This window comes from Phaethon lepturus, unplaced genomic scaffold (assembly GCF_000687285.1).
Source record: "Phaethon lepturus isolate BGI_N335 unplaced genomic scaffold, ASM68728v1 scaffold19148, whole genome shotgun sequence".
Taxonomy (NCBI): Eukaryota; Metazoa; Chordata; class Aves; order Phaethontiformes; family Phaethontidae; genus Phaethon; species Phaethon lepturus.
Genome location: NW_010559936.1, coordinates 1 through 14681, shown reverse-complemented (window position 1 = coordinate 14681; position 14681 = coordinate 1). Strand labels below are relative to the sequence as shown.

Sequence of the window (14681 nt, the reverse complement as noted above, 5' to 3'; positions counted from 1 at the left end):
TGGGGCTGCTGGGCTTACAGGGAGGGTGTTGTGGGGAACGGGGAGTACTGGTGTAGGTGGTGGTGGCATTGGGAAGAGGAGTCTTGGGGAGAATGGGAGTACGGGGACAGCGCTGGAGAGTGGAGGGGCCGATATGCCTGGGGGACTGGGAGCAGGAACTGGTGACACTGGTGTTGGGCTGGAGAGAAGGATGCTTGGGGTGTTAGGATTGGGAGGAGCGTGCTGGAGACTGCTGGGGTGCATGTAGCAGGAGCTGGTGATGCTGGGCATGGAGGTGGTAGGACTGGAGGTATGGGGACTTGGGGAAGGCAGGTGTTGAGGGTAATGGAGGTTGTGGAAGTCAGAGAATGTGGGGGTGTTGGGGGTGCTGTGATTGGGGTGCTTGTAGCAGAAGTGGGGAATACTGGAGATGAGCAGGGAGTGCCCCTCTGGTTGCTCTAGGAGACTGGGAATAGTGGATGTATTGAGGTTGTGGAGGCTGGGTGTACTGGGAATGCTGAGGCTGAAGATATTGGGGAAGGCCTGTGGGCTGGGCCTGGCAGGTAGGCTTACCCCCAACTCCCTCATTGTTCCCTCCCCAGATTGCGAAGGAGGTGGCAAAACTGCTGGAGATGAAGGCACAGCTGGGGGGAGATGAGGGGAAACACAAATTTGTGCTCAAGACCCCAAAGGTAACTTGCCCCAGCACATGCACTCGCATGCCTCTCTGTGTGCACGACCTACTCCCACGCACACACACAGCACCCCTCCACGCCCCTGTGCGTGCAGAATCTCAGCGCAGACTTGTCTTTCTTTGTTCTCATTTTTGTTTTCCTTTTTGCTTTTAGCAGCAAGGGAGAAGTGAAAACATCTCTCACAGCATCCAACCCACATACCCTACTAACTTAAAGACTTTCTGATGCTTCTGTGATAATCCAACCACTAACTGGTGGTCAGGAAATTAAATTGCTTTTTGCTCAAGCTTTATCGTAGCAGTGCAGTATAGAGCTCTCGTACATGCTTGGATTGCACAATTTGAAGTAAAGTCATTATTTGCATTGCCCTGATGAGTTTAGGGCTAGGAGTAGTAGTAGTTTAGTGCTACAGCTTTTGTGGCACTGACCTCACTAGTACCTGCAGACATTGTCTCTCACAAACCAAGGATCCCCAAGCAGGTCCTGTTCCATGTTAATCTGTACAGAGCTTCTGGTAGGTTGGGTGAGCGTGGGGTGCTGTGAAGTGCAGCTCTGCTGGTGCGAGGCACGTTGTGGGGGAACTGCAAAGCGTTAAGTCAGCCAAAGAAACCCAGATGTCTGGCAGTGTTTGCCAGGGATGTTCAGTGCATGTTGAAATGTGGGGAGCAAGAAAGGTCTCATGGCTTTTGGTCTTGCCTTAGTCTGTGGGGGTGGGTAATCCCATTTACTGAGCAGGTCTGGCCAGCTGCTGATGTTCTGTGTCCTCCTGCAGAAGGACCTTTCCTCCTGGGGTATCTTTTCTCAGGGGCCTGGAGACTCAATAGTGTCTAAAATGCAATTTATGCTGAAATTTTTTGTAATGTGAATGTTTCAGCACTAGCAGTTGACCAGAGACCAACTGAGACAGTTATGAATGTTGCTCATGAACGAAACAGGTTATGCTAATGCCACTGACTTAGGAAATGCCTCAAAACCACCTTCCTTGTCCATTTCCTTTATCATATGTTTTGGTAAATGTAACTGTGGTGTGAGAACTGGAAAATGGGAGCGTATTTCACTGTTTAAAGATGCGGAGAGGGGATTTTGCAGCTCTATGAGTGCCAGGGAAACACAGCTTGGGTGTCCAGCCTGTCTCAGCCACGTCAGTGTACTGCTGAAAGCTGCTTTTTGCTGTGCGACCTGCAGGTGGAGTGTTACCAAGTGCCTGCTCTCTCTGCTTCCTCCTGCCTAACTGCCAGTCCCTAGAAAATGGAAGTGGGAGGTCTAGTTAATTAACTGATTTATGTGTTGCCAAGAGCCTAAACACGGTCATCGAAATAATTCGGTGACTCAACAGTGAAAATATTAAAAGGGAGCACATCCCAGTGAACAGTAGATGGGCACTTCACAGCTATCGCACTTTGAAAAGATGATTTCTTTCTATGTGTGTTCGGAAATTGTAGAGCTGCTGGCTGTTCCACAGCTTCAAAGTGTGCCTGTCCTCTGATTCCACCTCTCAGGGTGGCTTGTTGTGCAGGGGTCTGGCTAATACGTCTGAATCAGAGCTGTGGACAGATCCTAGCTGCACTGTCATGTTCAAAAGCGCTGAACTCTTTGACTGTTGGATCTGTGTTAGATCCTTTTCTTGCATTGTGAAACTCACTTAGATTTAGCTCTGCTGACGATGGTAGATCATGTCTGAGCTGTGTCCTGATGTTTTCCTGGGTTTTTTTGCTGCCGCTTTTTACCACCTCTCCTGATACCTGGTGTCTGGACCTGATCTCTCTGGTTTTGTTAGCAGTATGGTAGCATCTTCACATTGCCTCTCACATCTGTCTCCACTGCGTGCCTCTAACCCAATGCCTCCTCTGCTCTTTTCCTTACCTCACCCCAGGGCACGCGGGACTACAGCCCCAAGCAAATGGCCATTCGTGAGAGTGTCTTTAATGCGATCATCACCTGCTTCAAGCGCCATGGAGCAGAAGTCATTGATACGCCAGTGTTCGAGCTGAAGGTGAGTGAAGACACAGAAAGTTGGCTGAGCTGATGAGGATTCTGCAGTTGAAAGCTTGTGATGTGTTGAGGGCTGAGTTTTCTTCTTCCACCTCCTAGGTGTCCCTTCTTTCTTTCCTTGTTTTCTGTGTGCTCTAGGGCTGATCCCCTGTCACTGAAGATGCTGTTTTTTGGTGTGTCCTTTTGTTGTAGGAGACGCTGACAGGGAAATATGGTGAAGACTCAAAGCTCATTTACGATCTGAAAGATCAAGGAGGAGAGCTGCTGTCCCTGCGCTACGACCTGACAGTATCCTGCCACAGCCAATGCTGAGAGGTCTTGTCACCTTCGCTGCCCTCCTTTGGGGGCAGTGCTGTCCAGAGGGCAAGGGAGGAGGAGGGAGCACAGTGTCTTTGCCCTGTCTCCATACCGACAGGGAGAGCATGAGCAGGCAGTGTGGCTCAGTGAGTGCAGAACTGTTGCTCAGTAATTTACTGTACACTGCTTCTGTTCAGCAAAGTAACACTTGTACGTGGAGGTAAGGCAGATCTGTAGTGAGTGGGGTTTCTCCTACAGCAGGGTACCCAAACTAGGCTGCTGCTGTACACAGGCCACGTGGAACTGAGATGCAACCTAAGGTGGCTCTGGGAGATGCCTGTAGGGACACCTAATGGCAGCATGTGTGGGCTGTGTCTTGGACAGTTGTGGAGATCTTGGGGAGCTGTGGCAAGTCCAGCCATCTCTTAGCAGTTGCTTTGCCCCACGGGTGTGTGCCACACTGTGCTGCATGTTGGGGAGATAGTGAGGACCCAGCACTGCCTGTGACTGATAACTGGGGTGATCCCTCCCTGTTCCCATCCTTAACCCTACCATTTCAGGTGCCGTTCGCTCGCTATTTGGCAATGAACAAGATCACCAACATTAAGCGCTACCACATCGCTAAGGTGTACAGGCGGGACAACCCGGCCATGACCAGGGGCCGCTACAGGGAGTTCTACCAGTGTGTGAGTTTGGCCATTGACGGGGATGGTGCTGAGTGAGGCTGTAGGCTGGGCAGCACTTGTGGGGACGTAGCACTATAAAAATGTAGGACCAAAGACTGTGTTACCTTGCAGTGGCCTTCCCTGTGGCTGTGGAAAGCTCAGGAGGATCCACGGATCTTCTCCTTAGTGTGCCCTTATTATGGGTGTGAAAAACAGCTTGAGACTGAGGATGAGGGCAGTGACACAGGGTGCTGATGTATCAGGGAACTTTGCAATACAGCCCCCAGGTGCCCCAGGTATCTGGCCTGCTTTGCACTGTGGAGGGCAACTCCTTGCTCCATCCCACAGTGCTTGCCAGCCTAGTGGATGGGGAGAATTTCCTTCTGATCCCAAATCTGGCAACAGTTGAACTCCTGGGTGTGTTAGCAGGACACATGAACCAGGCGAGCAAGTGACTCAGCCATTGCATATGCTACTTGTGTCCCGTGCTTAGTCAATCTTTATTTTAAAGGAAGGGAAAAACCCAGAGGCCAAATTATAGAACAGGTAAGAGCAATTTCCTTTGTGGCTTTCTCAGATGAGTGTGGTAGCCCCAAGGAATGGCTTTCTTCCACTGTACTAACACAGTCCCCAGGGCCTCATATTGCAAACAGATTTCTGTTTGATAATATCCCCATTTCATCATACAACCCTTGTGGATACCTTCCAGCTCCAGCATGGTGAATTCCCATTTCCAGACAACCTGGGGTCTTTTCCTACTGTCTGATCTGAAACACTCTTCCAAGAACTCACTCCTAGGATAGCTGGAAATAGTCTTCTAATATCCAGGCTAAACTTACTTCTGTCTGATAGTTAACTTGTGCCAGTGCAGCTCTTTAAATGGTAGCTGTCATCCCTTGATGTGGATTCTTCCCCTTTTCCAGAGAAGTATTTGGGAGATGTTTAGAGAAATCTTCCCCTCCTTAGGCCATGTAAATCAAGCTCTGTTACCTTCTCTCCCTGGAGATGCTTTGCTGCTTTGCTCAGCCTAGTAGCTTTTTCTGCATCTTTTCTTAAATAAAATTCATCAGCCCTTGGTTGGGTTGTTTTTTCAGTGAGATTTCACCTGTGCCACATACAGTGGTAGCAGCACTTTTCCTGACTGTACCACACCTTGCCCAACTTCCATGGGGATTGCATCAGCCTTTCTTGCACTCAGCTGATCAGGGATCTTTCCCCCTACATTGTCCCAATTTATTTTGGAAGCTTGGTGAAGCCATGTTTAAATTTATCCACTTAATTAAAATTATTCTTGTACTCAAAATCTCGTTGAAGACTTTGCATTTGGGCATTCATAAATAGAAGTTGAATAAGAGGTCTCTTGTTTCTGTGTTTTATTTCTCTCTGAACATTGATGTTGTCTTTGCTGTTTTCCAGTCATGGGCAAAATATCACAGCCTGTTAAAACATCTTGCTGTTGGGCTTTAGTTCTGTGTGCTAGTTCATCTGGTAATCTCTGGTGGAGACAACTCAGACTTTCTGATTACTTTTTCTGTCTTGAAACTTTGGTTTTGCCTCAGTTGAGGTTGCTTCTCTTGTCTTCTTCTGTGATCATTAACTTGATTGGCATGTGTATTAAAAAAAGAACATCCTAAAAATCAAGGCAAAGCATTTGGCATTTAGGTCATATCAAATAATAAGTAGTTTTTTCCTCCCCTTCCTGATTCCTTTGTTCTATTTATTTACTGCTGACGATTGCTCTACTGTCTCCTTTTTGTTGTTTTTCAAGGATCTCTGTTTCAAAGTGTATGACACAGTAAACTGCCATGTCAGAGGCAGGGAGCAGGTCACACACCTCCAGAAGCAGAAAGCAGGGAGAAGCAGAAAGGCTTCTCACAAACTCCACTGGGCACAACACAGTATACAAACCCTTTGCAATGCAGTGGACACGAGAGCACTGCTGCCTTTGATGAAGGAGGGTCATAACCCACATCCTGTCCATTCTGGATCCTATTGGCGAGGGCTAGTGCTCCCTTCTGTCCCATTTCTGTGGCTTTTTGTAAACAAACTGCTGTTAACAGCAGAGTTGAAGCTGTATTGCTGCAGCCAGGCCGGTGGTGTGGAATTGCTTTACTGCCTTTTCCTGTGTCTCAGGATTTTGACATTGCTGGGCAGTTCGACCTGATGATTCCTGATGCAGAGTGCCTGAAGATTGTGCACGAGATCCTGAGTGACCTGCAGCTTGGGGACTTTCTCATTAAGGTGAGACTGGGCGGGTTTCTCTGTGCCATGGTGGGAAGCTATGGTGGTTGTTCCTGTGGTTTTACGCCGCAGCATCTGTTCCTGCTCTAATGCCCACTAAGGTCTAATCCAGAAGTTCATCCTGCCTCTCTGACTTCTCATGATATATATGCTAAAAGGCTGGACCTTAGCTCAGGCTTGCCTTTAGCTGGGAATGCAAGGTTTCCTGAGGCTGCAGTTAGCAGAGTTCTCTCTAGCACTAACCAGAGTTCCCTGCAAAATGTCCAGCAGCCAACTAGCCAGGTGACTCTAATGTTCACTGCCTGCAGTAGAACACAGGCTCTGGCCCAGGATCCCTGTCCTTGTCCCAGCTCTCGATGACACCTTAGTAGGGACATCTGCTCAGTGTGTGTGCTGTGTTGTCTGCAGACTCATGCCTTTCCACCAAGGCTGAGGCCTCTTCCAGAAGAAGAGTCGTGCCCTACTGCAGGTTGAGCTTCCTATTTGCTTCAAAACACTTTTGTTATCTTGGTGTGGCAGCAAATGGTGCTGGGTGTGCAGGTCAGGCAGGATGGGGAAGTACAGCAGTCGGAGAGCAATGGGTAGGAGTGCCTGATGTGCAGGAGGGTGGTGGGATCTCCGAGAGGGACCCAGAACTGGGTCATTGTTGGGCTCTGCAGGGGAGGTGAGCAGTGCGGGATGGGTGTTGTGCTCCTATGTGCAGCCCCTACTGGGCAGGGGGCAATTACCTGCCCTTGAACCTGTCTGGGATGAGCTGAAGAGCTGTGTGTAGGAACTGCCTGCCCCGCTACTGTGTGTTTGGGCAGTGGTGAGAGCAGATGCCTTTGAGGATGAGAAGGCACCCCTGCAATAGGGAACAGCAAAATAACCTGCCTGCAGTTATTCTTGTCTCCCATGAGCCACTGTCTGGTTCATGTTGATGCTGGAGGATTACAAACTCCCAAGCAGTCTTTGTTTTTGTCTAATTTAATTGTAGATGTTCTCACTACCCATGGAAATGTTGAATCCAGCTGAGCCTTTGGCCTCAATTACCTACTATTACAGAGCATAATTAAACTGTGGAATTCACTATACTATAAAAATACGCAACAATGAATTCACCTCCTTAGTCTGTTCCTGAGCTGTTTATGTGTCCACATGAGAGGACTCATAGGCCCTGTTGGTTTTTCTTTGTTGAGTGAAGGTGTCCGTGGCTGTAGAAGGAGAAAGTGATCGCTTTACCCAGGCTTGGTAGGAGTCAGTTGTGCTAGCTGGCCTGCTGTGGGCAGAGAGGCAGCTTAGCTTCTCAGGAATGGGAAAGAGACAGAAATTGCAAACGGTGAAAAATCTTTGCAGATATCTGCTAGTTTCTCTTCCATGCTTAAAACTAGAGAGGCGAGAAATCGGACACAGCTGAAGCATCTGTTTGAGTTCATAGTTAATGACTTGCTCCCTGTCCCTCAGGTGAACGATCGGCGCATCCTTGATGGGATGTTTGCAGTTTGTGGTGTCCCAGACAGCAAGTTCCGAACGATCTGCTCCAGCGTTGACAAACTGGATAAGGTACGGGCTGGAGCCCTGTGCTGCAACTGCCACTGCTGGAGTTTCAGTGAGTCTCTGTCCCTCTGGGCTGCTCTTACCACGGTCCATGAGAACTGGCTGGAAACTGCTGACAAACATCAAGTTGTCCTTGTTCCCCCCTTTCTCTGGAGGGGAGGCACATAGGGCACAACAGTCACACAGGAAAACTGGATCCTATGCTTTCTCCTCCAGTATCCCATGAGGTCCTGACAAATGGAAAGGAGGGAGGGAAAAATGCTCTTCATGTGGGAGATTCAACATCCCAAACCTTAGCCTTCTTAAGGTGCTGCTGTTTATGAACCAGGATCATGAAAACTTGTCCCCAGACTGGGCCAGGGCATTGAAAAGCCTTTTCAAATGCATCAGGTTCAGTCAGGTGGTGTAAGGGGAATCACAGGTGTTTCCTAGGTGTCTCCTAGAATCGTAGAACAGCTCAGATTGGAAGGGATCTTGAAAGATCATCCAGTCCAATCTTTACTAAAATTTCAGACTTCAGCTGCAAGGTGAGCATGTCATAAACGGTAAATCTCTGTGGTAATGCAGGAGTAGAGAAGCACAATCATACGTGATAGTCTGTAATCATAGTCTGTACGGCAGTAAGTTTGCAGGTGATGGGTCCAAGTTAAATGGAAATCCGCAGGTGCGTAGGCTGCCAGAGTTGTGTTTTCCAGAACCCTATTCATAAATGCTGTCCTGCCAGCTGGTGGTGTTCTTGATTGGCGATGTGATGTCTAGCATCCCTGCTGAGGACACGGGGTCCGCAGCATGTGCACGTTGTTGGCCAGGCTGTTTCAGCATGATCAGGGCACCACTGGACAGCGTGCGTCTCTGGCTGTTTGTGGGACCCTCAGGAGGTGGTGAGGAGCAGCAGGGAGACAGCAAAGAAAAGTGAGGTGGTCATCTATGGATGAGGTTTCTATATTTTACCTGGAAATAGAGAAAAGGATTTGGAGTGACAAGGAGTAAAAGATCAGAAACGCAGACCTGAAGAATCACCCCAGCAGCACATTCCTGCTTCCTGGGCAAGGGAAGGCTGGTCTGTTTGGTGTTGCACTGCACTATGTGCTCCCACAGGATGTCTTCACAGTCATTTGTGCCTGCCATCAGTGCATGTTTTGCTAGGAACAAGGATCCTTGGGGCTGGCCTGGACTGTGCAGCACTCTTAGGGCGGACACGGTCACAGGGACAACGTGTTCCTTGGTGCCATAATTCTCCTTCCTGGTGCTGTGGGATGGTGGTAGTCCGTCCCATGTCTCCTGGTCACTTTATTCACACCTCTGCTGATCTGGACATGTAGCACAGGTACTTCTATAAAACATGCTGTGTGTAGACATCACCATTTGTATGGCTTATTCAGGTTTGGCGTGACACAGAACAGCCCCTTCTATGTGCAGCTGCTCCTATAAGACACAAGGCAGGAGGCACCCAAAGGTTTGTGCTTAGCAAGCTGCCTCAAGAACATTGGCTGCTGTGATGATCTCTGAGGGATTCAGGCCCTTATGCAGCCCTTTGGGAGGAGGGAAAAGTGCCAGTGTAGGTACAGCTTTTTATTTGCAGCTGATTGTCTTGACTGTGGGCCTAGTCAGGTATAAAGATGCTGGAGACCAGTCTATAAATGTGTATACAGTCCTCCACTAATAGCTAAGGAAGAAGAACCTTAAAATGAAGTGACATCTAAAAACTCAGTTTTCTTGGTGCAGGATCCAAAGTAGAATTTGGAGGTGAATTTCTGTGTGTGTTCAGTCTCATGTGGGAGACACTGTCGGCTGGCTGCTTAAATAAGTGCTCGTAAACTTCCTGTGAAACCTGTTAAGCAGCCTTGTATCTCATCTCGTGTATTCACATTGCTTTGTTCAAGGATGAACTGTGTTTTCCGTTGGAGGCCTCATCTGATGGTCAAATGAAGACAACTAGAGGAAGGCTCACTTAAAGTCCTGTTAGTAGTGAGATCTATTGCAAACCTAAGGGTTTGGGGCTGTGTATGCATGGAAAAGCAATAGGAAGGGAGGATTGGGCTTTTTTAGGATGGGATAATTTCCTTGTTGTCTTACTGAAATGCTGTGATTTATCTCAGTGCAGATGGATGTGGTTAAGACTCTGGTTCTCTCTGACCCCTTGGTCAGTGGGAAAACTGCAGTGTATTCTGCTTACATCGGGTTTTTGCACCACCCAGCCATCTTCTCACACCTTTCCAGGTGGTAGGCATGACCAGCAACACTTTCTTGACTGATGTTTATGACTAAGTACCTATCCAGGGAAACCACAGCAGCAAGACATCTCTCAAACTTGGTGCTTTTACAGTACCGGTGTTCGATTCCGGCCAGAAATCAAAACCAAAGTATTTGTCCTAGGGCTTCAAGTTTTTGGTCAGCTTTTGCTGACTGCAGGGTTGGGATACAAAGAGACTGTGCAGAGATACAAGAAATGGAGTTATGACCATGCTCTGAGAGCATTTGATTTGCTGCTTCTCTCATGCACCTCTTAACCACACTGACACTGATGGGGTTCTGCCGTGTAAAGATCCGTTGAGGGCAGATATGTCGGTTCATCTGTATTGGGCAGGACCACCAGAGACCTTCCCCAGGAGAGACCACATCCCTGGAGCAGTGGCTGATGTTGTTCTCTCTGCTCGCAGATGCCATGGGAAGAAGTGAGGACTGAGATGGTAGGAGAGAAGGGGCTCTCTCCCGAGGCTGCGGATCGCATCGGGGAGTATGTCCAGCTGCACGGTGAGCACCGTGAGGTCAAGCCCTTGGCCTTGTTCTTCCAGGCCAGCAACGGAGGGGTGCAAGGCACATAGGCGGCTGGCCGGGCCCATCGTTGTGGGTGCTGCTGCACTGGCAGACCCGAGGTATGGCTTGTTCCCACAGGTGGCCTGGACCTGATTGAGCGGCTTCTCCAGGACCCAAAGCTGTCCCAGAACAAGCTGGCCAAGGAGGGGCTGGGGGACATGAAGCTGCTGTTTGAGTACTTGACGCTGTTTGGCATCACAGGGAAGGTGAGGAGGTGCAGAGGCAGGAGGGGGTGCTGCCCTCGTGGCTGGGCAGTGTGGGCCCCCCGAGCGCACCCAGAGACGGGGCTTCCCTTGTGTCCTACAGGTCTCTTTCGACCTGAGCCTGGCGCGGGGCCTGGACTATTACACAGGGGTGATCTTTGAGGCTGTGCTGCTACAGCAGGAGAACGACCATGTGGAGGAGCCTGTCAGCGTTGGGAGTGTGGCTGGGGGCGGGCGCTATGATGGGGTGGGGGGGGTGTTTGGGGGATGTTTGATCCCAAGGGACGGAAGGGGCCCTGCGTGGGGGTCAGCATTGGGATTGAGCGGATCTTCTCCATCCTAGAGCAGAGAGTGGAGGTAGGTGCCTTAGGTGCTCAAGTAAGCATGGAGAAAGAGCAAGGATTTACATCTTCCCCACATACCCCCAGTCCAGCAGATGCTGAAGTGAGTCTTCCTTGCTGTAGTCTTTGATGGAGAAGCCAGCCAGGCCTCTACTGTGCTCTGCAGCAGGAGTCAGAACCAGGACATAATCTCCAATTTTCTCTGGCTTGGCAGATTATCTCTGGGGCGCTCCCACTGGAGACAAGGCCCCTCTTCCAGCAGTTTTCAGATGTGGCTTGTTCAGCTCTCACAGCTGGAGAGGGGCACACTAATCCTCAGCAGTACCAGGTACACAGGTTAGTGTTCCCCACTGTGTTAGTTACCCCTGTGACCCCAAGTCCTCCCTGGCAAGGCAGCACTGCTGTGCAAGGCTGCACAGGGAGACAGCAGCCTTGCACATTTACTCGTCCTGCCCAAGGCACTACAGAGACACAACAGGGATTGTATGTCCTGGGGCAGGGAGCGCAGTGCCTCTGTGGGCTTCCCAGATGCCTTTTTCCTATCCCCTCCTCCTCAGAGTTGCTGTACCAATCAATGGGTGTTAAATAGGCCTTTGTAGGTCCCAAAACACTGCCATGCATTTCCCTCTCCCAGAGCCCTGTTGTGGGGAGTTCTCACTTGGCAGCCAGACACAGCTGGGTTTTCTAAGTGTAAACTGAATTCTTCCCCCACCACCTCCAGTCCTAGACAGATTTGTTCCTCTGCAGGTGACCTTTTAAAGGCTTCTCCCTTCAGCAAAAGCAGCAGCAGGAAAATGCTGCTTTGAGTATCCAGCATCTGCTGCGGGAGCAGGTGGCTTCTGATAGCACTGGAGCATCTCACCTTGCTGCTGTTAATCTAACCTGTAGTTACCACCTCAGCTGTAGAGCAGGCAGCTGCCTCTGTCCAGTTTCTACCAGACTTGCTGTTCAGAGCACGTCTCTAGGAGGCCCTTGGGCGTGGAAGAAGAGTCTCTAGGCAGAAGCTGGCTGGGAAATTTCTCATTCTCAGCACATCCTCCAGTCTGTACGTGCCTGCAGCGCAGGAGGGAGGGTCTGTTAAGGCCCCCATCATGGAACAACCGCAGAAGATGAGATTCTGCTCCAGGATGGGGTATATGGGGCCTGCCTGACTCCTGAGTTTATGCTGCTCATCCCACTGAGCCTGATCCTCTTCACCTCCCATCCTGCTCATAGGGTCTCAGATATCTCTATATGTCCATGGAATCTTTTGAGTCTTGTCCCCTCTCTAGGCTTCTGAGGAAAAGATCAGGACAACAGAGACACAGGTGCTGGTGGCCTCTGCCCAAAAGAAGCTCCTTGAAGAGCGGCTGAAGCTCATCTCTGAGTTGTGGGATGCTGGAATCAAGGTATGACCAGGTTGATGGCAAAGTCAGGAGCTGCCTGGTCCACTCTCTGTGCCAGGAATGGACCAGATCTGGCTTTGCTTTGGGAGGAAGGAGTCATAGAGAGAAGATGGGCAGCAGATTGCCTTCCTTAATGGAGCCTGTCTCTTCTCAGTGTTCTGCATCGGATGTTCTCCAGGAGGGGCTGGGCAGCATGACTTGGTTAGCCTTATAACACTGCAGGGGCTGCTCTGTGTCTGTTATCTCAGGACAGATTTCTAAAGCTGGCAATGCTCCAGCCCCTGCTCTGTGGCAGCTGGGATACCCATGCTGCTTCCAACAAAAAGCAAAAAAACCCAGAGAGCCTTACAAGGGGAAACTGGGACCAGGGAGGAGCCTGGGCTGTTTTCTGCAGGCTGAAGGCAAAGCTGTGTGGCAGGGCCCTGCTCCCTGCCTGCTCCAGGCAGACTCCCTTTATGGCTGAGTGGAGGAGAATGCCTGGGTGTCCTGCTGGGCTCTTGACCCTGTAGGGACACCACAGGTGTCAGCCCTGGTCTGATCTGGACTAGAGCTAATGACCTGGTGCCTTCCCAGGATAAGCAGTGTCTTGTGAGTACCTTTGGGCTGTGTTGTGTTACTCGTTAGCTGTAATGCCCAACCTTCTCCATTAGCCCATCTTCTTGCCCACCACACACCCCCACGGTCACCAGATGGCAATTAGCAGGCTGGCCCAGCAATGCCTGGTTGAGGGGGTGCAGAGAGACAGGCCAGTGCTGCTGATGGTGGTGTGCTCTGGTTCTCTTCCAGGCAGAAGTGCTGTACAAGAAGAACCCTAAGCTGCTGAGTCAGCTGCAGTACTGCGAGGAAACGGGCATCCCTCTTGTTGCTATTGTGGGTGAGCAGGAGCTCAAGGATGGAGTTGTCAAGCTGCGGGTTGTGGCAACCAGGGAGGAGGTGAGGCCTGTGGTAGCCTGGCGTGAGGGGGATGGCTACTTGACCCTTCATCCCAGCTCAGGCTAGCCCTCCAGACCCATTTGTACCCTGCTCTGTAGCAGTGCTGTCAGGTTGTACATGGCAAGGTGGCTTTGCTGGCCCACATTTTGAGTGTAGTGCCCAAAAGGGAGATCAGAGGAGTAAGGCACTTCCACCTTATGTGAAAAGCCTCCAAGGCTTAACAAAGCTGGTTATGCAGAAGGTGCGGTGAAGGGAAGGCTCTCCACATGCAGTAGGGGTGCGAGCCAGGGCTCTCAGACTGGAGGCGAGGTTTGTGGACTGATGGCAGTGGCCCTGTGGGTGCACTTTTGCAGATTCAGTGAGACAACTTTCCTCAGTCCCTCTTGACTTGCTGTGGAGCATGTACCCTGGTGTCAGTTTGCCACCAAGCCCCCTATAACAGGCTCTCAGAATTTCATACATTGGCTTCCTCATTAGAGCTTTCCAAGCAGTAGTCTCTCCAGGGACTTCTGTAACACCTCACATTCCAGTTCCTCAGCCCATGCAGTTTCCTGGAGCCAGGTCTCCAGGTCTGCGGAGTTTCCCATCATGCAGCCTCCTTGAACTCCCAGCTATTCCTCAGTTCAGGAGCCTGGAACATGGCGGGGCGATTTGGTGGGCTGTATGGCTGCTCACACTTTCAATCTGGGGCATGGGACCATCGCTGCAGGTCCTGGAGGTGCCCTTTTGGAGTGAGTGGGACCAGTGCTGATCTATGCACTGGTCTTGCCTTTGGAACCAGTAGGAAAGTGGGAAGAACATCACTCCTGCTATCGTTGGGCAGGAGAGGGCTTGGCAGGGTTGCAGGCAGGTGCTTGCTCTCACAGATTGAGCTCTGCATGTGCTGCAGCCCGCTTGATCCCTGTAGTGGACTAGTGACAGCACCACAGTGTGATCTCCCCCGACCCAGGGCCACGCATGTGGTGCAGGCCATCCCTCTGGGACCAGAGAAGGTAACAGTATGTCAAGCTGCTTGTGTTGTATTGAAGCAACTTTGTCCTCCCCTGTGTAGGTCAACGTTCGCAGGGAGAGCCTGGTTGAGGAGATCAGGATGCGAACAAGCCGGCCTTGAACCTGTTCTGGACATGTCTACTCGTTTGTTGGATTCTGGCTGACAGATTTCGTCCTGTAAATGCCTTCGCCAGGCCACATAGCAGCAGGTGTGGGGTCGGGGGGGACCTTTGAAAGCTGTATTTATTCTTGTCTCGTACTCTCCCTTTGCTGGTGGGAGCAGAGAGGCTGCACCAGCTCCTACGACATGCCCTGGACTTCCAGTATGTTGCTGGGAAGATGTTTTGCAAGTGGCTCTGGCAAGTGCCGGTGTCACTGCAGTGATGCGTGGAGCCCCGTGCTGTCAGCCGGCCCCGGGGTCCTGGTGGCAGCTTCTTGTTCCTATCGCTTTGAATAAACGTCTTGCCCCATCTCTCTGCTCTGGCTGCAGGGAGGTGACCTTAACCCAAGCAAAATGTAAAGGCTCTGCTTCCAGACACAGAATAAATCTGTCTGTCCCACTCTGTGACTCCTGCCCCTGCTTCCCCCTCGGGGCAGGGATTTCCTT

The 14681-nt window shown here is 50.7% G+C and overlaps 1 protein-coding gene across 1 annotated transcript; it reads left to right on the top strand.

Moving 5' to 3' along the window:
- Window positions 1–584: 584 nt before the first annotated feature.
- LOC104625799 (histidine--tRNA ligase, cytoplasmic-like) lies at window positions 585–14195 on the top strand. The gene is given in 13 exon segments (XM_010293536.1): window positions 585–671; window positions 2548–2667; window positions 2859–2954; window positions 3524–3649; window positions 5762–5869; window positions 7313–7411; window positions 10066–10159; window positions 10301–10428; window positions 10529–10678; window positions 10681–10782; window positions 12038–12154; window positions 12938–13084; window positions 14136–14195. Coding segments are annotated over 13 exon segments (1407 nt in total). The 5' UTR covers window positions 585–611.
- Window positions 14196–14681: the final 486 nt, after the last annotated feature.